Below are 22,240 nucleotides of genomic sequence, written 5' to 3' on the forward strand. Positions count from 1 at the left end.
CCGTTTGTGACTGACATTATGGCCTCCGTTCCCTACGCAATGTACAAATGGCCTGGAAAATGATATGAAAAGATTAAAGAGAAGAAGAGGGGGGAGGGGGAGTGCACGTACTATCACCGATGATGGGGAAGGGACGCACCAAAGCAATGATTTCCGAGGCTACAGCTGACCTTACAATCTTGTCGTCCACAAATATGCCCCTGAATGTTCGTTGGCCGGTAACACACGCTTGAGGCATGTCATTGATCAGACTGGGCCGCTATACATATGCATTGGCTAAACTCAGGTGACAAGCTCGACTCCCGCCATGTTTGCCTGGCATGCTTCAGCCATGGTAATTGTCAATTGCTGTCCTTGTAGCGATATTCTTATGGCGATTTGGTCTCTACATTTAGTATATTGCCCACACTTGCTTATACCCGGCAGGATACCAGTGCGTTCATCACAACGGAATACTGTCTGTGTATGATTTGATCCAGTGTGAGGGGGAGGGGGGTCTTTCAACCCTATTATGAAATGATCATGCGAAATGAAGGTGGAAAGGGTACCGTATGAGTGTGCTTAACTACGGGCTGTATCAATAGGTCCAGCAGATGCACAGCCTAGATGGATGAAAATACTTCACTTGAGGTATGGTGTTGGCTGCAACAGGCTAATCAATCGGTAATAATTAAGTATTTACAAAGACATGAACGAAACATGCGGATCATTGAACTGCCAAAAAAAAAAGACAAGCCGACAATGATCCCCAGATGACTTCGACTGGCTTACAAAACCCCATGGGGAACAATTCTCCTCTCATGAGATTCTTAAACCCCCCCCCCCTCCCACTCCAAGTGGAAGGATGTGCCTCCTTGGCTATTGACTCAAGATCTTAGACTTTTGTGCACCCAAGTATGTGGGTCAGCCCTCCTCCCACTCCCTCGTCTTGTTTCAAATGCACAGCATCTGGGGGTGGAGCACCTGGGAATGCTATACACTATGTATACCATACCATGTACTTGATGACGTCTTTGGGCATATTATGGTCCTACTGTGTGTCAATTCAATCTTGACCACGTGCAAGTGTCGTATCGGAGCTGTTACAGAGGGGATAGGCTTTATTCTCTTCATGCAAATGTGACATGCTTCATAGATCGGCTCCAGCAGAATGGTAAGCTAGAGATCTTGCATTAGTTTGTTTTCAGCCTTTTCTTCTTCGAATTGCTCTCTTTTCAAACAAAGGGGTGATGTCCCTTCGGAGAAGGTTCGGACTTTGGCTTATCTATACGCGCAGGGGTCATGCGGTGCCGCGTAGGTTTTCAAGAACACGCCGCTGTTTTGGCAGACTCTTGGCCAAAATCTAGCAAATCCCTATAGAATAGGACAATCAGCAAAAGCGCCAAGAGATAAGAAGAGCAAAAGCATATAGTGAATGAGCAGCACCGAAAGCCAGCGGGACAGCGGAACCTTGCATGTTGGTGGTAAGGCTGGCAATGTCGATGGATAGTTGGGCCGGCGGGCCTTGGCGTAATGAGTTTTGGTGATAAGAGATACGAAGCCGGAGATGTGCAATGCAAGTCATCCTGTTAGTAGCCGGAACTTTACGCCCTGCTATAGAAGAGACTGTACATACATAAAAGGAAGTGGACCGTGTTACGTTCTTTTTTCATTAGAAAACAGTTGTTTTCTATCTTCTCGTTGTCCTGACCTCGAAAAGGAAGATTGGAATCAGTTTCGAACCAAAGAGCCTCGTCACCTGGTCAGCACGATGAGTGCAGCAGTAAGAAGCCCCCCACTTGGATCTGTTAATGATAATAGTAGTAAAATGCAATGCTAACACTACCAATTCATTCAAAAGCCAAGCTACAATGAGTCCATGCCCAATGGCGGCGATCCATTGACCACTGATGTCAACGCCCAGTACGTGGGATTCGAGTACAACTACACGTATCTCGTCTTCTGCGGCTTTATTGTATGGCTCATCATACCAGGCATCGGCCTCCTCTACGGAGGCATGGCCAGGCGGAAATCGGCCCTCACACTCTTGTTCCAATCTCTCATGGTCGGTGCCGTCACAACCTTCCAGTGGATGTTCTGGGGCTACTCCCTGGCGTACAGCCGCACCGCCGGGCCCTTTATCGGCGACCTGGCCAACTTTGGCATGAAGAATGTCATCGCCGCCCCCAGCATCGGAAACTCGACCATCCCCGACATCGTCTTCTGTCTCTACCAGCTCCTGTTCTGCGCCTGCACGGTGCAGATCGTGGTGGGCGGTGCCTTTGAGCGCGGGCGCATCGTCCCGTCCCTCGTCTTTGGTTTCTTCTGGGCGACCATCGTCTACTGCCCCATCGCCTGCTGGACCTGGAACCCGAGCGGCTGGCTGTACAACCTCCCCTCGCTCGACTTTGCAGGCGGCGGCCCCGTGCACATCGCCAGCGGCTGGGCGGCGCTGGCCTACGCCCTCGTCCTCGGCAAGAGGAGGAAGAACCCCGAGGACCGAACCCACGGCAAGGCCCACAACACGACCCTTGTCTTCCTCGGCACCGTGCTGATCTGGTTCGGCTGGTTCGGCTTCAACGGCGGCTCGGCCCTGAACGCGAGCGTCCGCGCCATGTACGCCGCCTTCAACACCAACACGGCCGCCTCGACGGGTGCCATCGGCTGGGTCATGGTCGACTATATCCGGCACAAGGGGCGATTCAGCGTCGTTGGCGCCTGCGAGGGTGCCATTGCTGGTCTCGTCGGGATCACGCCTGCGGCTGGCTACGTGAGCGTGTGGCTGGCTGCCGTCATTGGGTTCCTCACAGCGGTTGTCTGCGCCCTCATGGACAAGGTCAATGACTGGCTGCACACGGATGACGGCCTGGAGGTCTTCAAGCTTCATGGCATCGGGGGCATCTGTGGCTCATTCTTCACTGGCATCTTTGCCACGGCTTCAGGTGAGTTCGTTCGGCGACAACTTTTTGATTACTATGTCCTGATGCCAACAACATCTTGGCTTAGTATAACAATGCTAACCCCTCATGAATGATTCATAGTCTCCGCTCTTGACGGCGTCACCGTTGCTTCTGGTGGTATTGACGGCAACGGCATCCAAATCGGAAAGCAGTTCGCCGAGATCTGTGCCATCTCGTCCTACTCCTTCGTGGTCTCGTTCGCCCTGCTGTTCATCATGAAGTACATTCCGGGCCTGCACCTGCGCGTATCGGACGAGGCTGAAGAGCTGGGAATGGATCTGGACCAGTTTTTTGACGAGCAGATTGGCGACTGGAGCTATCTCGAAGAATCCGAGAAGCGCCGGAACACGACGATCCTGGGCCAGGGTGTGATGGGTAACAGCAGCTCGTCGACGGAGAGAGTTACAGAGGAGACGACGGGAGGCCATGGTGCGGGTGTGAAGACGGCATAAATCGTTGTAAAGTAGCAAAGCTGGATAGCTCTTCAATCAGGATAAAAAAAGTATTCAGATGTGATAATCAAACGGACACAACAATGGTTTCCTCTATATGACACTCACAAAAAGTCTGGGAAATGGCCCACCATTGCATCATCTTGTATGGATCAACAAGTAATGCTCGCATGTCATGATGTGAATGGAATCTTCTCCCTTCAGCTTTCCTTCATCTTGTGTAATTATCACCTGCTATTATGCCATGTCCAAACTACAAGGCTACCAGACCATAATAGGCTTGACAATATCCCCCCGTCCCATTACCTTCACCGCGTTCTCAAAATCCTCAAAATCAAAGAACTGAACCAGTTTCTCGACAGGGAAAATCCCCTCCTTCCACCACTGGATCATCTTGGGCACGTACTCGCTCGTCCTGCTATGGCCCTGCACCGCGCCAAAATACTGCTTGCCGCTGACCATGAAGCTCTGCATGTGCAGCGTCAGATTGGCATTGGGCATGCCCGTCCCGACTTGGATGATCTTGGCCATATATCTGGTGTACTCGACCTGCGCAGCGACAAGCGGCGGGTAGGCACTCGTATCGATGGAGATGGTCGCCCCCAGCCCATCTGCAGCATCCTTCACGGCCGCCACGAGCTGCTCCACCGACATGGTGCTGGTGTTGAACACATGCGTCGCGCCAAGCGACTTTGCCAGCTCCAGACGCGCCTCGACCTTGTCGATGCCGATGATGGTCTTACATTTCTGATTCCTGGCTGCCATGACCGCTGCCAGGCCGACCCCTCCCATCCCCACGATGGCGATAGCGTCCTCGGGACCGGCCTTGGCCACGTTGATGACGGTGCCGCTTCCGGTCTGTAGTCCGCAGCCCAGAGGAGCAAGGAGCTTCAGGTCCTCGCGCGCCAGGCCCAGACCGCCCACATTGACCACCGATTTGTCGCTGACGATTGTATACTTTGCGAAGCTCGATTGTCCGAAGAACCGGCCGCCGATGGATCCCCCTTGTTGGTCTGAGAATGCGGGCTCACCCATGAAATTGATGTCGAAGAACGCCGTGCAGTGCGAAGGAGGTCCTGTTTTACAGACATGGCACTCGCCGCAGTACGAGAATGACAGAAGCACTGGATCTCCTGGTTTGACCTGCACGTATAGATGGGCTTGTCAACTGACACCGATCCCTGAGACTAGGCAGAGTTTTCACGGCTCACCTTGGTTACAGTCTTGCCGATTTCCGTCACATATCCAGAACCCTGACCAATAGGTTAGAAACAAGAAGAACAAAGATGCCGCGAGTAGACAGCGTCTTTGCTTGGACTGGCAGCCCGTGGCGGAAGAATATGTTTATCAAAGTAGTTACCTCATGGCCTAATACCCTTGGATAATACACAGCAGGGACGCCTTCATCGTCAGGCGTATCGCCGCAATGCAGATCTGTATGGCAGATACCTGATGCAACGATCTCTACCACGACCTCGTCGTCCTTGAGTTCGCGGAGCTGGACCTTCTCTATCGCCCATTTGCCCTGGCTAAAGGGCCCACGTGAGACAAGGGCTTTCGACTCCATCATGTGGCGGACAAGATGTGCTCGGGGAAGTCGTGGTAGAGACGAGCCGGGACTCCTTTGAGATGATAACTGAATCGGAATTTGGGTCTTTGTCGAATTTCGGGCCCCGGCCTGTCGTAGGAATTGTGAGTTCTCCCAGAAGATTTGACTCTGGCGTCTTCAGTTGAGTGCGGGGGGAGCCGGAAGTTGGAACGGGAAGACATGACAAGTGATCTGCTGGGCTAGGGTTCGTTCGGGGCACAGCCAGCTATTAAATCACAGGGCCATTTTAGTCGGCTCGTACAAGTTTTAACAACAAACAATCATTTATGAAACTTCTTACTGTCTTGCGTCGAGAAATCCCCTCCTTTTCGCACTAGATAATAATTTAAAGAACCATAAATGAAAATGAATGTATTGAGTGAGGCAAGGAGTTTAATGAGCGTGATCTGAGGCTCTTGGAGCATAAAGTACTTATACCCAGCGCGCCTATTAACTGTTCCCTGAGAGCATCGTTCAGCACCTATTTGCCTCCGCTGCCTTTTCTTGTTGCAGGCAAGAATCATGAGAGAGTATGCCATTATCAGGCTCCACGATGAACAAGAGCATTGCATGGATCTGCTGCTAGAACCAATACTTCTTTCCAAAATTCTCACTTCTCTTCCTAGTTCCTCTTGAAAACAGTTCCAGTGCTGTTATCACCTGTAGAAGAGATCTGTTAGCGATAGGTTAAGAAGCTGATGGTTGTTCAAACCACAATTCCAGAATTTTCCTTCTTGGATCATTCTCTGCCTGCTTTCTTGCAATTGCATGGGAGTCCTCTTATCAAAGGAATAATTCTCACCTCCTCCAATAGGGAACATAGGCAACGAGATTCCAGGACCATCGGAACAGCCGTCGCTCGGCTTTCCCAATCCGAAGAGCCCCCGCCCTTTCTTAGCATTTGGCGTACATGTCGACTCTGCAGCCGGCTCGCTGACTACCTCCGAAGAAGGCAAGGCACTAGTAGTGACGGTAGCCAGGGTCGTGGGGATCGACGTAGTAGGAATGGATGTGACCGCGCTCGAGGACACAGACGTGGTCGGCGCTGCAGACGTCGGCGGGGGTGGCGGGGCGGCGACAGAAGTTGTCGGGGGCGGCGGGGCAGCGACAGACGTCGTCGGGGGTGGCGGGGCGGCGACAGAAGTCGTCGGCCGGACAGGCGCCGCCGCCGCCGATGTGGTCGCCTTGGCAGGAGCCTTGTCAGGCGACTTCGCAGGAGCTTTCTTGCCCTTGCGTGCATCAAGCTGGTGGCTTCCGCTCAGGAGGTCCGCAGCCCTTGCGAGGATTTCTGCCAGGGCTTCGTCGCGCTCAGCGAGACCGACGTTGGAAGATCCATCGCTAAGGTAAAGAAGAAGACAGAATTCATCAGTGACTGGATTGAACAAGATGTAGTGACGAACGATGAATTTTCCACAGCATACCGAGGAGCGACTTGCTGCAAGGCACTCGAGACGCCAGCAATGCTGACAAGCACGGCAAAGATCTGAGTGAAGCGCATGGTGTCCAAGTAACTTTGAGGTGTGTCGTGGTGGTGGGCGCGTGGTCAACAAGTTCAATTACCAAGGTAAAACCTGAACTATTATTGCTGCAGGAACGAAAGTGGGAAGGGATAGAGATCCGGCTCAATCGCGAATTAGACAAACACTGATCAATGAGCACGCGTAACGAAGGTGAGGTAAGATCCAGTCTTGACCCAAAGCGAGTGACAAAATGAATGGCGATTAGAGGCAATCCCAGCAGCAGAACCAGTCTACTGAAGCCGAAAAGAAGGACAAAAAACACAAAGCAGTAATTATCGAATAGATGCAGTGGTATGTGAATGAAAGAAAGTAGAGAGAGGCTCTCAGGAGCATTCATATACACATTTATATTATTCGATTGGCTAAGAACGGGTTCAGGAAATTGAGCTAGTCCATCTCCTCGAATTGCGGAACATGGCCGGCCACGATTCGACCTTGGGCCAAAGGTCAGGACGTGGCCGCACACACTTGTACAAAGATGACAGGAAATAAGCAATGGTGCAACGACCGCATTCCTACTTTGAGAATGCCAAGTCGTGAAGGGTAATTGCCAGGTCGCGGAAGTCGGCAAGCTCAACATTCTAATACGGCCTCAGAAACGGAACCTTCATAATGTTCGAACTTTGGTCCCCAAAGAATGACCTCAAAACGAATGGGACAACACCGGCCTTCTCTTCCATTTAATTGCAACGCATCTTCAAACAATTTTCATCCGCCTGCAGTATCCGCCTGCATAGTTCGTCGATGTGATGGAGCGTACCGCTGTCTGTAAGTCAATAGAAAGATCAGGAATGTGCAGAGTCAGCGTGCATGCTTCAAAAGGTAAAATGTAGAGGAGATGCTGCAACAGAGGGTTCAATCCTGTTCCTAATGTTGACAAGCGCGTGCAAAGGAAAGAACCCTGGTTCCGATTGTACTTTTGGGCGACCAGGTAATTCTTGTGGGATATCAAGATCGCCAAGGAGCCGCAGATTCTTGGCGGTGAGAGAAGTAAGATCATTCTGCTTCATTGAACAACGACAGAGAAGGCTGCAGTCCAAGATAGGCTGCTACAATAAAGTTTCACGCTGAGTAGATTAACATGCCAAGCTGTCCCTTCCTGACATTTCTTGATTTAGGGGGCGAAAATATTCGTCAGACGGCCTTGCGGCCACTACTTGTCCTTGCGAGACTCCTGCTTGAATGAATTGACTGGATAGTGGAAGAGACTTGGAAAAGTCTCACATTGTCAGTCGAAGAGGCTCTGATGCACTTGAGTGGAACTGCCGCCAAGGTAAAGACCTTTGGTCTGCTCTCGCCAACCTGCATGCCAAGGCAGGCTGAGTAGAAGCAATTGTCTGAACATGATGTGCATGTCAATTCAGATACGTCGCAAAATAGAATCCGAGGCCAGCGGACGTTGTTCTTGGCATGTCAGATCTGGGCCTAAGAATGGTTCGCGCTGATGCGCCCAGACAGACCTCTTGTCATCTGTGGCAGAAGGGACGAAACAAAAGCGAAGGCGGCCCTAGAACCAACAAAATCTGACTGGCTATGCCTTACTCATATCATCCCAACTGCCAGAGGTCATCGTTTGAATATGAGGACTCGGTCAACTTATCCGCTTCGGAATTTTGATACTTGTGCAATGTTCACTCAGAAAAATGGATGGACGAAAAACCAAAAAAAAAAAAAAAAAACCAAAAAAAAAACCCCCCCACCTCAGAATAGACCTAAGTATAGCATGCTAGAGCCTCGTCAGGTCGCTGGACAAGACGAAGCTGCACTGCAAGTAAGATGGGCAAGTCGGCTGGCATAATCTATGGGAGGTGAAGTGGACATAGAGGGCGGCGACCAATCTATTCAGTAGGACGAAGCTGGAAGGAACGAAAGACATGGCTTTGTGACGAAACAATCAATTTCAGAACATGCCGGAAGTGTCGATCGTCGAGCAGTCATTGCTGAAACTCGCTGGTCTCTCAGTGGCCGCAGCGATGGTAAGTTGTTGTCCCCGTACATTTACCCTTCTTGAACATTGCAATCTATTATCCTGTTTCCAGAAATACGACGTCTTACTCATTCCAAAGATCAACTGCAGCTCTCTCTGAGCAATCAAAACACTCATCTACTTCACTTGTAATTAATCCTCAACCAGCGTTACGAGTCCGTTAGAGGTCAGCTATGATGGCAGAGACGCGAGTATTCGTGCGCTTCGAAACACCTCCAAGTATTCAGAAAATCGATGAATTCAACGTGCCCCCAGGTACATACCTGTTTCTCGGCCAAGCGACTCCGAACGATGAGCGATGCAGCCGAAACACTCCCCGAAATCCACGGTCCTTGATCATCAACCTCTGGTGTCATCTGCCCATTGCAAGCGATGTCGAGAGCGAAGATTTCCTGCAAACCCTCCGGAAACAGATTGCGAAGACGAGAAATGACATGGATCGGAGGAGATGCCGCGTGGAATGGAACAATCTTCTGGGTCATATCGGTGTCGTTGTGCCCAAGAAATTCCTGCGGCCCGAGAACTTCAACGTGGTCATGCCAACGCGTGCGATGGTATGCATCGCCCCCAAAAATCTCAGCTACGAGATTGGCAGCACCCGGAGTGAAATCAAGCGCAGTTATGTCAACAGCCTTTCACAAGCCATGAATACTCCACGGCGTCCTGGATCAGTGGAGGAAGGGAGCGGCGCGACTGCCGCATACCATGACCTATCTTATCATTACAGGGCCGTACATCGCTTCAACAAATTCTTACACTTTCAAGAAATCCAAGTCAAATGGAAGGGAGAGCCGCAGGTGGACATGGAAGGCTTGGCTGGCAAAGAGATTTGGACCATTGCAGACAGAGCATCGATGAGAATATATTACCTGCGGCTCCAGCAGATCCAGAGGATCATCGATGCGTAGGAGGCACGAAAAAAGACCCAAATGGTCAAAGGAAAGCAAGCATAGGTCTATAGAGATGCGCCACATGACAAGTTCTGGACGGCCGTCTTCGAGATGGCGAAGCGCAGGTCAGGCACTATAATCGATGATCCCTGATGATAAGTAGCGAAAAATAATCTTCTTTAAAAAAAAATGAATGAAGCGATTGAAAAGCTTGGTCGGAGGTGGTTTTTCCTCTAGTCAGTGTGAACAATTTTATTGAGTTCAGAGGCATTGATGGCTCTTCATTTCGAGATGCCCATAGGGCCAGGACAAGGTGTCGTCTATTGTTCTCGTCTGTGATCACATCGGTCTTGTTAGTCGTAATACCACTTATCTCAACGTCGCTACTAACTCTCATTCGCTTCTACAAATTTCAGAGATGTCGAGGGGTAGGCGTCCTGAAGTGACGTAGACGTGACGTCGTTGACCTATCAGCATTCAAAACAAACCCATTGGCATCTGCAAGATTTGAGAATCATTCCCAATACCATCACTTTGCACCATGAAGGAGTATACTGCCGAAGAATGGCTTCCATCAGGTTCGGGGTTGGGAGAGAGCCCCTTGTACCGCGCCAGCGATGACACATTCTTTTGGGTCGACATCAAAGCCCAACTCATCCACGCCATCCCTGCACAGAAAGGCTGGGAGTCCAAAAGAACCTACCAGTTCGAAGAGTGTATGACCAGGCTGCACGTCGTCGCGGGGCGGGAGGACGTTTTGGCAGTGCAAACCAAGCGAGGTTTGGCACTGCTCTCGCTGGACTCAGGGGCGCTCAAGCCTCTGGCGGATATCAAGCACAAGGATGCAAGTCTCAACGATAAGGTGCGGATGAACGACGGAGGTATCGATGCTCGAGGGAGGTGGTGGGCTGGGACCATGGCTCTTGACGAGGAGACGGCCATCGGCCGTCTCTGGTGCATGCACAAGAGTGTCAAAGAGACGGAGGACGCCTCGGTGCTCGAGCTAGACAGTCTCGTGGACACGCCTGTGCCCAACGGGCCGGTGTGGTCTCCCGATAATCGGACTATGTACGTGTGCGAGACGCCGGGCGGGAGGATCTTCCGGTACGACTACGACCTGGAGCATGGGACAGCGTCGAACAAAAGCCTGTTCGCGGAGCTGCAAGAAGGCGGTATGCCGGATGGGATGGCGGTAGACGTCGAGGGTCACGTCTGGGTGGCGGCGAACTCGCAGGGCAAGCTCGTGAGACTCAATCCTGAGGGAGAGGTTGTGGCTGTGTGCGCCGTGCCTGGTGCGAAGATGACATCTTGTCCTGCATTTGGAGGCAAGGACATGAAGACGTTGTTTGTCACCTCGATCGCGTCAGAGGGGTCAACTGGTCATGTATACCGCATAGAGGTGGACGTTCCCGGGATCAGGCGACACGAGTTTCAGGCATGATTGAAGCAGTATACGACCAGGAACTATATTAGCCCTACAAGAGGAGACAATCTGGCCATTCTCGCGGAGCACAACAGAAGTGCTTACTGGCTTGTGTCACTCCGAAGGCAGTCACGAGGAAAGGTGTCGGTTCGGATATACGTTGGCGCGGGTGACGTCAGAATCGTTCTATAATCCGAGACAAGGGCAGGCCATGGAAACATTGAAAGGTCGTGCAGCTGTCCTTAGTGCCCAACCTTTCCAAGCCGCAGCTTTCAGAACACAAACTTCAATCAACCATTTCTAAACAGATCTCCCACAACACTGCTCGCATTTGGCTCAAAACAATCAAGCAATTCCAGGTGATTGATTCTGCCAACAGAGGGCGCAGCCATGCCGTTCAACTTCTCCTTCTCCAGCTCTGTGACGTTCGTATCCACTACCTCCGGGAACGGCGGCGATCCTAGAGGCTGGGCCTACCGCCGGGAAGCCTACTCCAACAACGCGGGCTCAGGCGTGCGCACGACGCAACAGAACCTGGGCGAAGCACCGGTCATGCAGACGAGGATGTATGACGCACAAGGACGACCGCTCCTCACCAGCGGTGATGGAAGCGATGGCCGGCGCGCCGGTAACCCGCACGGCATGACCAGGAGGATTATCAGCATCGAGGACGTGACTGAGGTGGACGAGGCGGGCAATACAGCTTCGACTTCTCAACAACACCAACAACAACAAAACAATGCGGGCAACCAGTAGGCTCGTCTCTGAATAGCCAGAGGAGCTGAAGAAAACCAGAATGCCCCAAGGAGAGAGCGGGGCTTCGTGCATGCCAAAGTGGAAAAGGGTAGTTGGGCATATGTGCCCCTTCGTTGTCATAACTTGTGATGGAAATTACTTCCAAGCGGCAAGAGGACATTGATACTTGCCCCTCTAGAGGTGTGGCTGCGGCGGGTCCAAACATCAGTCATCTCTTCTCTGCCTTGGTTGTTTTTTTTTTTTTTTTTTTCTCAAATTTTCTGTTGTGAGAGGGGGGGGGGGGAGGAGGGCGCACGCTGCCTGGACTTTTGGGAAGGGCTTCGTTGAAGGGTGCTAGAGCATGGAGGAGAACCAGATGAAGGAGATGATGGATGAGTATTGTGCCTTTTCTTCTCCTTTTTTTCTTCATGTCAGCATTCGATGATATTGACAACTTTTGGTTTTAATCTTAGACAACTGACCATTGACTTCTTATTTTCAATAGTATAGCTGCAGTACTGAGTATGCGAGGTTGATTAAATTCATGCTTAAACCCTAAGAACCCCCCCCTCCCCCCTCCCTGGGATAAGTCTGTAATCATGGACCTGTTCCTTTCGAAGTCTTCCCTATTGAAAGTTACAATTCTGTATTCGTTTCTATCTGCTCGAACCACACGTTGGCTACTACTCGGGCGTCTAGATAGTCACAGCTCAAGCAGCACCTCCTTCTCGACAACGGTAACACAACCCAAGCAAAGGATAGTGAGGGGAGGGCTGACACTCGACCATTTGAAAGAAAGAAAAATTCATTTCCAGTCCCGGCCATACAAACAAAGACAAGGTTCAATATGAGTATGTCATTCACATACGATAATTTGCAAAGCACCTACTAATTATTTCCTGAGTGCCTGATACTCGGACTTTGCTCCTCGTTGGTACGGTGGCCTGATAATGTTTGTGTCAGCAGTCAGGAACCTGCAGCAAGACCTGGGATGAGCATATTTACCTCGCAATGTTCCTAGCGACGACAATCCCAGCAGCTCCCACTGCATACAGCCCCAGCAAGTTACTCCAGCCATGGTTTCCATAGGCCCGCTGTCCTACGGCCAGCGCCACCAGATCGTACACCAGACAGCCTCCAAAGATCCAGTCGCTGCACACAGCCAGGCCGCCAAAGCCAACGGCAGTAAGCAGCTTGACCGTGTTCGAGGGCTGCTGGTTGACAAAGTACGCCACCGAGCCGTTGTGGAGCAGGTCCAGCACGCCGATGCCCGCAAAGGTCTTGCTCACGACGTGCGTCAGGACCGAGTTGGTCGAGCTGAGGTCCATGGGCGGGAGCCGCGCGAAGACGTAGTACAGCTGGGCCAGGGAGTTGATGACGACGAAGACGTTGCTCAGGCGCAGCTCGGACGCGTTCCAGAAGATCATCCAGGTGGCGATGCAGAGGTTCCCCACGACGTAGAAGGGGCTGAAGTCGACCACCGTGCTGGTTGCGCCGTCCTCGAGGGCGGACTGCGGGGTGGAGCGCCAGAGGCGCCACAGCCAGGCGAGCTGGAACAGCTGCTGCGGGAAGAAGAAGCCGGCGATGAAGTAGGGCTGCGGGGAGAAGAAGGAGAGGTTCGCGTCGTGGATGTCCTTCATGTTGGGGCTGCTGAGCATGCCGTACTGCTGGGCTGCGAAGTCGACGATGAAGCTGAGAGGCGCAATGTAGCGCGCTGTGGACAGAGAGACACCCATCTTTGGTTTTTGTCCGGTTGTCACGTTGATAAACTAATCACAAAAAGGGAAGCCCTGAGAATAATACTGGAACTTATGGATAATTTTCTTTTGTTGGCGCAGAAGAAGTCTTTACGTGTTACGATGTGAATACAACGCGGGAGGCTTTATCTACCTTCGGATTCTTGGGGTTATTACTTAGTGTTCCTTTAAGTATACCATCAACAGGACGAAAAGTGGTGATGTCAGTCTAGTTGACCTGGCGCCGGAGGAGCGTGACAATAGAGACTCTAAAGTCAATGGCGTAGGCTCTCTAGGCTGTTAAGACCGCTAAAGCCGTTAAAGCTAACTCGTCATCGAAACAGGACGAGCCGCAGCCCGGCGCAGAAGTGTTAAGTTGTGAACTAATACAACTCAATACTTTGTACTACAGTGTGTATATTGAATCTCACCATACAAGTGTGTGAACAGGTATGTTGAATATATTCTCGATCTTTATCCTACAGACTCTGGCTCGCTCGAGACTCTAATGGTCGGCGAACTAGGGCTCTGGTCTGCATCCTTGACTGCTACATGAGGATCGGAACCCCAATCATATGAAGACTCCCTCCGAGGCACAGGGCTATGATACGACGGTTGCGGTACCTCCAATGTATCTCGTCTCCCTTTGGGCCTCTCTCCCGAAGCCCTGCTAGGCCCAGCCACCGTATCCGAGTCCTGCGACGCCCTCTCCGTGACGCCCAAGCCCACGCCCTTGATCCCCAGACCCGACGCCGCGCTGGTGAAGCTCTCGGCGCGCGAGCGAGACCGCGAGCGTTGGAGCATGTTGGTAGGTGTGATGAGCCCGTCGGAGTCGCGAGGTAAGTTGTACGACGCCATGATCTGCGGCAGGGCGGTGTTCCTGTTTTCCTCGCCGGGCACGGTTGGGAAATCCGCGGCTGCCCCGAGCCGGAACGCCGAGTCGTCATAGGCATCTGGGGCCGGCGTCCCCAGCCTATCGCCGAGCCACTCGAAAGCTGCCTCGACCTTGCGCCTGTTCCCGGCGTCGCCTGCTGTCCTGGTGGTCCCTGTCGTGCTGTGACGCTGCAAATCATGGTCGTTGTGGTGATTGGACGTAGTGCCCCTGGTGGTGGTGTGTGTCAGCCGTCTCGATGTATGAGAAGCAGCAATAACGGATTCGTATGTCTGTCGCCGTCCTATTTCTGGGCCGTCCTGGGCTTCTATATGGTGCACCTCGGCTCCGTTTCCGTTCTCGCCGTTCGGTTCGGTTTTGCCGGAATGTGCGTTGAAATGGTTCGGGTAGTCATGGTGGTATGCGCAAGTGCAATGGTGGAGAACAGCATCTGCGACGGAGCTCGAGTCACTCTCCTTGCCAGCATCTGCCGCCAGGAGAGCATAAAGTGAGCCGAGTGCGGCCAGCCCAGTACCGACTATGGGTGCCCACTGGCCTAGATTCAGGTTACAATGCGTCAGAAGGAGGACTTAAGAGAACGAAGAAAGAGCAAATAAAAAAGCAACATTGGGGGTAGGTATAATTTTGGGAATTGTTGCTTTTTTAGGCGACTCACCCACGCTGGCAATTGGTTCGCTCATATAGAAAACCTGGTAACTGAAGAAGTTTCTCTCGCCAACAATGAGGATGGCCAGGATGGCGGCACTGAAGACGGGTATTTCCACCATGCTGAGGAAAAATCGGATCCTGTCGTTGACGTTGATCATCTTGGCCTTGGAGGCAGCGTTCTCATTGGGGTCCTGCGCGTCCTTGTTGTTGTCCCTGTCGTCGCTCTCATCTGGATCGCCAAATTGTTTCTTCCAGTTCAGCTTCAGAATCTTGTTCCACATGCTCACTAGCGACAGGATGGCTGGGATGCAGCAGGCTGCGGCGAGGAGTGTGGCTGTCCCGAAGCCTAGGATGTCTGGAGCCTGGATCACGTAGATGTTGTTCTGAGACCCGCCTCGCAAGGGTGAATAAGGGCCCTTGTCGGTCGAGCAGGTAAGGCCGCAGGTACCATTCTCGCCATACTTGAAGTCGTCGGTGCGGCAGGATACGGGATCAGCCCTGAAGAACTCGACTGTCAGGCTCAGGAGCCCAGACAGGATCATTCCCGTCCAGAGGAAGATGAGGTTACGGCCTGGCGTGTTGAAATACGTCTTGGAGATCCTGACAGTGACGGGACCGGCCAGGACGCCTATCGCGCAGAGCTGGAATGCACCGTAGACGTCCATATCAACGGCACCTGGATTGTGATCATCTATGTGTGAGCATTGCAAGAAGGCCACCAGAAAGCAATAATAATCTTGGTATGATCAACTTAAAACTTACCGTCGACGTGAACCGTAGCGAGGACGATTCCGTGCAGCGCTGCCACTGCCGGGAGCAGCAGAGCAGCTGCGAGGCACGCATCTCTCAGCCACTCGGAGCCTCTTCCTAGAACGCACGCAGCTACCAAGACATAGTATCTATAAGAGAAGCAAGGCGACGTAGGCAATGTCAGTTATTTGCAGGGTTGCCAGGAGTAAGACCGACGGAGAGGAGGGGCGAAATTGCGGTGTATTGTTCCGCATGAATAATGGGAACGTACAGGTATCTCGTACCGGGGCCATACTGCCCGGAAACGGGCCAGGCACAAACTACTTGTAAGGTCTCAGCAGCAGTGCCGTTGATTGTTGTGCTGTTCAGTGGCAGTGAGGAATTGGAGACAAGGTGTAAAGGCAGAGCCGGCATTCGGGCGCATTTTCTGGTGGCGACCACTTTATTTGTCCGCCTGAGGAGAGAAGCCGACTACATTCGGGGTTGGGAAACAACAGGTGCAGATAGAAGGATATCTAGAGGTGGAGTGAGAGATGGGGCGAGAGAGACATTCCCCAGATAGTTATAGCACCATGTATGCAGGATGAGGCTTTGATGCGGCTTAAAAGAACGATCCCCAGCCAGTCAAATGCAGGGAATGAGCAAAGCCCCTCGGGTAAAGAGAAACGTGATCCCTCTTGGTCATGGTAGGCAGGGACATTGATGTAGTCTGTCAACTCGGGTGCCAGCAAAAGGAATGCCTTTCGCATTCGCACACTAAAATGCCTCCATCAGCTCTACTATACGAGTTCAGTAAGCAGTAGGCCCGAGGTGGAAACTGTAGGCACCAGGCCACCCATGCCCATCTGCATGAGCTGGCAAAACTTGGCTGGCGTGGCGCTTGGGGATTCAGCGTCAGCCCGGGCATCTCATTTGTCTTATCTGACGGGGAACAAAAGAGCTGCATCATGTAAGCCACCGGGCCCCTCATTAGGAGATCTCGTGGCCAGAAGTGACTAGCTGGAAATGCCTCGGTCGGTTCTGCCAGACATGTTCCATACATGGTAATATTTTCTGCAAATTTGGGGGCGGTGGAGCGGGAGCCAAGATGCGGAAGAACTGAAAGGCAAGTCCAATTGATCATGTCGAGAGTCGACTACGGATGCGAATGCGAATCACAATCATGAACGTGAAGGCGTGGTTGCAGCTGATGAGAACCTCGTGTGTCAGGATGTTGGTGTGAATGCATAAATGATGAGGTCCCAGATTTGGACTGTATGTCAGTCAATTGACACCCAATGATACCATCCAGGCATATGGAAAAAAAAGCAGCCTGTAGATTGTTTACGCCGATAAACAGAGAGACAAGAGAAAGACGGGTTAAAAATAACTGTAGAAACAAAATCGGCCCAAACCAAGAAATCAATTTCTTTCCCGTCACAGTAGAGCTCGAAGAGAACAGACATTTACAGGGCAGGAGTGCCTGAAATCTGCTAGACTATAACTGGGCAGCAAGGCCATTTCTGCGCTAGAGCCTGACGACCCCTAAAATCTCAGTGACTGAAAAGCCCAAGTACACAGCCCATCGAAAAGCATACTCTGCAGCGTTTTTGTTCTTCCTCCAACCAGCCAGCCCTCCTCCGCCTTCTTCATCTTGGCAAAGGCTCAGCCACACAACGACCAGCCTCCATCGAAAAACCGCCAGGACTGCCAAGATTGAATCATATGCACAACAACTTCCACGTGCAAGTCTCACTCGGCCACAGCCCATCTTAGCTGTCTTGTCTTGCTTGAGGGGTCGTCGTCTCCGAATCTCACTCCTTCTGATCTCTCACGTGCTTACCACACCGCCACCCCGCCGGGCGACGGCGCATTTCTCTCAAGACAACAGCACAAGACGTTCATGACACTCAACCGACAATAAGGGCGTCCGTCTGTCTACACGATGGGACAACCTCGACATGTCAGATACAATCAGTCTCAACGTCGATGACATTCGGTCATGGCGAAGCATCATCACACTGTAAGTGTATGCTCGTTCAGCTTCTCAGACTCTCTGTTATCTTGTTCGAGAGAAGGAGAGACGTGGACTGCCGAAAAAGAACAAAGAAAAAGGAAGAGAAAATGAACATTGCTAACCAGGAATTCTCCAGTATTGTTTTCGTTTTGACGAGTAAGTCGTCGACAACCACCGCCACCCCGCTGCTGTACCCACCTGTTCACTGCTGCGACCCCATTACTGACCTTCGCATTTTATTGCTACTTAGATCTCGTAGTGCTCTTTCCATTTCACATTCCCATCTTTGTTCCCACGGCGCTTGTGCACGGCACTTCGAACACCTTGCGCCGCCTGCGAGTAATTCCGCCCAAGCAAAAGAGCGGACCTGACAGCTGTAATGATGATGGAGCGCGAGGAGCCGGCCCTGGAGGCTCAGGCTTCTTCACACGAATGCGCTTCCCTTTGAACTTTGTTACGGCCCCGCTGATAGCAGACTTATTCTTATTGGCTATCTTAGCCATAGGCCGGGAGGAGGTCTACGACGGAACCGTGGGCTCCAACAACATCCTGCCCATCGACATCATGGTGTTCTTCCTGACACTTGCTTACATCGCCATCTCCATTGACGCTTCTGGCCTCATCAGATACCTGGCATTCAGGGTTTTGAGTTGGGGTGGTGAGGTCGGACACAGGCTGTTCTTCTACCTCTACGCGTTCTTCTTCGCCCTGGGGTCCTTCATCGGGAATGACCCGATTATCCTGTCGGGTACGGCCTTCCTGGCTTACATGACCCGCGTGTCGAGTAATATTGAGCACCCTCGAGCATGGATCCACACTCAATTCGCTGTGGCCAACATTGCTTCAGCCATCCTCGTCTCCTCGAACCCGACTAATCTCGTTCTGGCCGGTGCGTTCAACATCAAATTCATCGACTACACAGCAAACATGATCGTGCCCGTTGTCATCACCGCCATTGTGCTCTTTCCCTGTCTGCTCTACATCATATTTGCTCATGAGAGGCTCATTCCCATGAAGATCACGATGCACGAGCTGCCAGAGGACATCAGGGCCAGGCGTCCTGTCAATCCAAATATCCCTCACGCCAGGGGCCAGGCCGAGGACTGGGAGGACGGCAATCCAAACAGCGAGCAAGAACAGCTGCTCTCCCTCGAGGAAATCATGAACCCGTTTTTGGACAAGGGAGGAGCATCCTTTGGAGCCGTCATCATGACGGTCACGTTAGTGACGGTCCTGGCGCTCAACGCCGCAAGCCAGAGTACAGGCGAGCACCCTGTTTTCTGGGTGACCCTCCCCGCAGCCTTTGTCATGTTTTGCTGGGATGTGGGCTTCGGGTGGCTGCACCGACATGAGACGCGCGAGATATCTCGAAAGGGCCGCGCTGAAATCGAGACTGCCCGTGCCGAGCGACTGATGCGGGCGCAGGAGGCTGAGCGTGCTGACGCAACCGGCTGCTCTGGCTCAGGGCAGCAAGGAGAGGAAGCCTATGCCGGCGAATCGATGCACAATGTGCCGGTAGTCATCCGAGACGACCGGTCGAGAGATGATGATTCATCTAGATCGAGGAGTGCAGAGAGCAATAGCCACGACACCAAGATCATAGAGCTCGCGGAAATTCGGCCATCCAAAGAGAGCCAGATCTCGGAGAAGCCGAGTCAGACCGGAGGCGACAAAGTGTTCCCGCCGATACAACAAAAAGAACAGCGAGTCAATGGTCTTGGTGACAAAGGAGACACTCTAGGGCCAGACGCAGACGTCGAACCTGCGGTCGAAAGCAAACCTGACGCCGTAAAGCCTACCCGGTCAAAAGAACCGCAAACACTTGTATCTCTCCTTGAAGATTGGTATCAATGGTGTCAAGAGACATTTCCGACGGTCACAGCAGTGCTTGCACACCTACCATTTGCCCTGATTCCCTTTGCGCTCTCCATGTTTGTACTGGTGGAGGCACTCGTCACCAAGGGCTGGGTGCCTGTCTTTGCCTATGGTTGGGACCATTGGGTCGACAAGACGGGCACCGTCGGCGCCATCGGAGGGATGGGCTTTCTTTCCGTGATCCTGTGTAATGTGAGTCTTACTCGCTCGACGAAAGTTGTTTGAGACCACTTCTGCCTTCTTTTGATACTGATTTATCTGTGCAAAGTTTGCCGGTACAAACATCGGCACCACAATCTTGCTCTCTCGAGTAATCCAGGCCTGGGAGGAGATCCACAAGAGAAACGGCATTCCTATCTCCGACCGCAACTTCTGGGCCTCCGTCTATGCCATGGCCCTGGGCGTCAACTATGGTGCCTTCAGCACCGCCTTCAGTGCCTCTCTCGCGGGCCTTTTATGGCGCGACATCTTGGGCCGGAAACATATCCACGTGCGGCGCCTCGAATTTGCTAATGTCAACTTGCCTATCATTGCTATCGCCATGACTATCGGCTGTGCGGTTCTGGTTGGGGAGGTGTACATTTATAGGAGTGACACGCGGCCTTACAGCTTGGGCTAAGGCTTTGTGGTTGAATATTCTGTGGGTTTTCCAAGCGAGCGATGTTATTCATCATTACTCCAGCGCAGCATAGAGATGAATGATAAAGTATAGACGATTTCCTCTCCGTCTCATTTCGATCCTACAGACCCTCTTGTGATGATAGAGTGTGGATGCTTCCAAAGCAGGGTTCATCTGACACTTGAGTAGATGGATTTGCCATGACATTTGTCGACACTGATTTAGGTAGGTTTTGGCGACAAATTGAACTGTCAATGACTCTGGGCTTTTTCGCTAGAACGAGTTCCGAATTGTCAAACTGGAAGTAAGTTTTAATGAGGCACCTGCAATCCAGAGTAATTTGGTCTTGGCACTTCAGCAGTAGATTGGCCTCGCTCAGAACCACCCTGACCTATCTTGATCCATCGTGAACTGGTCCGTGACCAGGACGGTACCCTCCATAACCTTCCTCCTACGACGTGGTGATAGTGTTTTTGGCTACAGTAATCACGTAACTTCCACTCTGGCTCAGGAGAAAATCGCAGCACATCCCGTTCTCATGCCATTCGGGTTGTAGGACTGCCATGTCTTCCTCTTGAAACGGGAACTGCAAAATAAGAATACCAAGGCGATGCTATGCAGAAAGACCTTCATTTATCCTGTGTAGTATTTCTGGCGTTGAGTAGTGGAGGCAGATGAAATGTGAATATTGACGAATTTATTGCAGCCAATTAGTGGACTGATTGCATTGATTGCATTACACAATATTTAGAGACTGTCAAATCAACAGAAGCAACTGACTCTGCCGAGCCTCGTCGGATCTAAGAGTAGGAATATAACGATGCCAAGGTAAGAAATCCCAGGCTTGTCTAACAGCAATAAGCAACCGGTGAGTATCTCCAGATTCAAGTTTTGGGTGTGGTCAGTTTGTTGGTTCTTAACGACCTTTCCTTGGATCGAAGGATCAGCAGTCATTGTGGGAATGGGCACTCATGAAGTCAGGATACATCCCCCAAACATATAATTGACTCCTAAGCACAATGAGCACCAGTATACTCATGTTTTCCATGCCTACTTTGATAACAAGACAAGGATATGCAGTGATTGTATGCAGCTGGGAACAAGATGCTAGGTTTTGTCCTCGTTTCTTGGCTTCTTAATCTTGGCTGCTTCCACTGCTGAGAATGTTAGTTACTCGTTCATTTCTAGAGCTTATGATAGGCTTGAAAGGGTAAAAGGAATAATTGAGAAATTGGCGCAGTTGACTCAGGATTTACTGCAATAAACGGCGCGATTGCTTTGATGCTCAGTATTGCGTGTCTGTCATGGTTTATTCATTCGTGTTCTTCAACAAAGTTCTGTTCAAATTGTATCTCGAAGAACACTATAGGCCGTGCAACCTTAAGGTCTTCACGGACCGTTTAAGGGCAGAACGCCCTCGACACATCCCTAAGATGTTCAATTCTATTAGACGATATGCGAGCAGAAACGAAGCTATTGTATATATGAGTGCCGTCCCAGAATTGTAGACTCCAAACGTCAGTGCTTCTGATATGTCTTAAAGCGGAATTTACACTGAGTCGCAGATCAAATTGGCTCGTGGAAGTTGAGAAAAGTTCTGTCTTGAGATCCGGAGAACCACAAGTCTTCATACACAGAACTGTAGTCAGATACTGCGCGAGCAGAATGCTTTAATCTCAATACTGTTTGTCAGGACGCTGCCTAAAAGATGCTCTTCGAATTGACTTTTTGATTATGGCTCAGAGCAGCGTACATCCATGGATATGGACAGATGATTGGAGGAAAAACGTCAACCTATGCGTAGCCCTAAGAGAGAAAACAACTCATGTCTCCATCTACATACATACATTATCTATTACATTCTCAAGTCTCGTATCCTATCATACCTTCAAATTCAAAGAAGCGCGGGTAGCTACGCCATGAGCAGGATGGCAACACAGCCGCAATGAGGCTGGTGGGAACCAATTGGCTGGACCTGACCTGCTCAGCTGGTTGTTCAGTTTCAAGGATGATACCCCTGCGGCCAGCCTCCTCAGCTGCGGACACTAACCTGTCTCGTCCATGATATGCCGTGATTTATTACCTTGACTATTTTGCTGGGAGACGTTTATCACTATTACTACTCATATTTCTTACGAGTACTTCGGAAACGGCAGGCAATCTGAGCCGATCTTTGTCGGACCGAGTACT

The 22,240-nt window shown here is 51.4% G+C and overlaps 10 protein-coding genes across 10 annotated transcripts; 5 read left to right on the top strand and 5 right to left on the bottom strand.

Moving 5' to 3' along the window:
* Positions 1 to 1,750: 1,750 nt before the first annotated feature.
* On the top strand, positions 1,751 to 3,391 carry M406DRAFT_64813 (uncharacterized protein; the record flags this gene model as incomplete). Its single annotated transcript, XM_040924895.1, has 4 exons — positions 1,751 to 1,762; positions 1,841 to 2,921; positions 3,021 to 3,305; positions 3,342 to 3,391. The coding sequence occupies 4 exons, from the start codon at positions 1,751 to 1,753 to the stop codon at positions 3,389 to 3,391; spliced, it is 1,428 nt and encodes a 475-aa protein (XP_040772607.1).
* Positions 3,392 to 3,652: 261 nt separating this feature from the next.
* On the bottom strand, positions 3,653 to 4,958 carry M406DRAFT_266659 (putative alcohol dehydrogenase; the record flags this gene model as incomplete). The annotated part of the gene is made up of 3 exons (XM_040917816.1): positions 3,653 to 4,534; positions 4,603 to 4,644; positions 4,752 to 4,958. 3 exons carry the CDS (start codon positions 4,956 to 4,958, stop codon positions 3,653 to 3,655), a joined length of 1,131 nt encoding a protein of 376 aa, XP_040772608.1.
* A 643-nt stretch (positions 4,959 to 5,601) lies between these two features.
* Positions 5,602 to 6,786, bottom strand: M406DRAFT_353195 (uncharacterized protein; the record flags this gene model as incomplete). The annotated part of the gene is made up of 3 exons (XM_040922749.1): positions 6,401 to 6,786; positions 5,782 to 6,317; positions 5,602 to 5,639 (listed from the first exon to the last, which is right to left on the bottom strand). The coding sequence occupies exons 1-3, from the start codon at positions 6,475 to 6,477 to the stop codon at positions 5,602 to 5,604; spliced, it is 651 nt and encodes a 216-aa protein (XP_040772609.1). The 5' UTR covers positions 6,478 to 6,786.
* A 1,620-nt stretch (positions 6,787 to 8,406) lies between these two features.
* On the top strand, positions 8,407 to 9,394 carry M406DRAFT_333693 (uncharacterized protein; the record flags this gene model as incomplete). The annotated part of the gene is made up of 3 exons (XM_040920862.1): positions 8,407 to 8,475; positions 8,634 to 8,652; positions 8,742 to 9,394. The coding sequence occupies 3 exons, from the start codon at positions 8,407 to 8,409 to the stop codon at positions 9,392 to 9,394; spliced, it is 741 nt and encodes a 246-aa protein (XP_040772610.1).
* A 523-nt stretch (positions 9,395 to 9,917) lies between these two features.
* On the top strand, positions 9,918 to 10,817 carry M406DRAFT_342393 (uncharacterized protein; the record flags this gene model as incomplete). Its single annotated transcript, XM_040921771.1, has 1 exon — positions 9,918 to 10,817. One exon carries the CDS (start codon positions 9,918 to 9,920, stop codon positions 10,815 to 10,817), a length of 900 nt encoding a protein of 299 aa, XP_040772611.1.
* A 275-nt stretch (positions 10,818 to 11,092) lies between these two features.
* Positions 11,093 to 12,081, top strand: M406DRAFT_357809 (uncharacterized protein). The gene has a single exon (XM_040923777.1). The coding sequence runs from the start codon at positions 11,190 to 11,192 to the stop codon at positions 11,553 to 11,555; it is 366 nt and encodes a 121-aa protein (XP_040772612.1). The 5' UTR covers positions 11,093 to 11,189; the 3' UTR covers positions 11,556 to 12,081.
* Positions 12,082 to 12,535: 454 nt separating this feature from the next.
* On the bottom strand, positions 12,536 to 13,270 carry M406DRAFT_265796 (uncharacterized protein; the record flags this gene model as incomplete). Its single annotated transcript, XM_040917762.1, has 1 exon — positions 12,536 to 13,270. The coding sequence occupies one exon, from the start codon at positions 13,268 to 13,270 to the stop codon at positions 12,536 to 12,538; it is 735 nt and encodes a 244-aa protein (XP_040772613.1).
* A 444-nt stretch (positions 13,271 to 13,714) lies between these two features.
* Positions 13,715 to 14,101, bottom strand: M406DRAFT_323944 (uncharacterized protein; the record flags this gene model as incomplete). The annotated part of the gene is made up of 1 exon (XM_040919833.1): positions 13,715 to 14,101. A coding segment is annotated over exon 1 (325 nt), but the record flags the coding sequence as incomplete, so codon positions are not given.
* A 963-nt stretch (positions 14,102 to 15,064) lies between these two features.
* M406DRAFT_357810 (uncharacterized protein) lies at positions 15,065 to 16,055 on the bottom strand (the record flags this gene model as incomplete). Its single annotated transcript, XM_040923778.1, has 3 exons — positions 15,832 to 16,055; positions 15,573 to 15,709; positions 15,065 to 15,486 (listed from the first exon to the last, which is right to left on the bottom strand). Coding segments are annotated over exons 1-3 (702 nt in total), but the record flags the coding sequence as incomplete, so codon positions are not given.
* A 1,442-nt stretch (positions 16,056 to 17,497) lies between these two features.
* Positions 17,498 to 20,158, top strand: M406DRAFT_281704 (uncharacterized protein; the record flags this gene model as incomplete). The annotated part of the gene is made up of 5 exons (XM_040918450.1): positions 17,498 to 17,562; positions 17,693 to 17,712; positions 17,807 to 19,210; positions 19,304 to 19,623; positions 19,700 to 20,158. The coding sequence occupies 5 exons, from the start codon at positions 17,501 to 17,503 to the stop codon at positions 20,048 to 20,050; spliced, it is 2,157 nt and encodes a 718-aa protein (XP_040772616.1). The 3' UTR covers positions 20,051 to 20,158.
* Positions 20,159 to 22,240: the final 2,082 nt, after the last annotated feature.

The sequence above is a fragment of the Cryphonectria parasitica genome, assembly GCF_011745365.1.
Source record: "Cryphonectria parasitica EP155 unplaced genomic scaffold M406scaffold_8, whole genome shotgun sequence".
Lineage (NCBI taxonomy): Eukaryota > Fungi > Ascomycota > Sordariomycetes > Diaporthales > Cryphonectriaceae > Cryphonectria > Cryphonectria parasitica.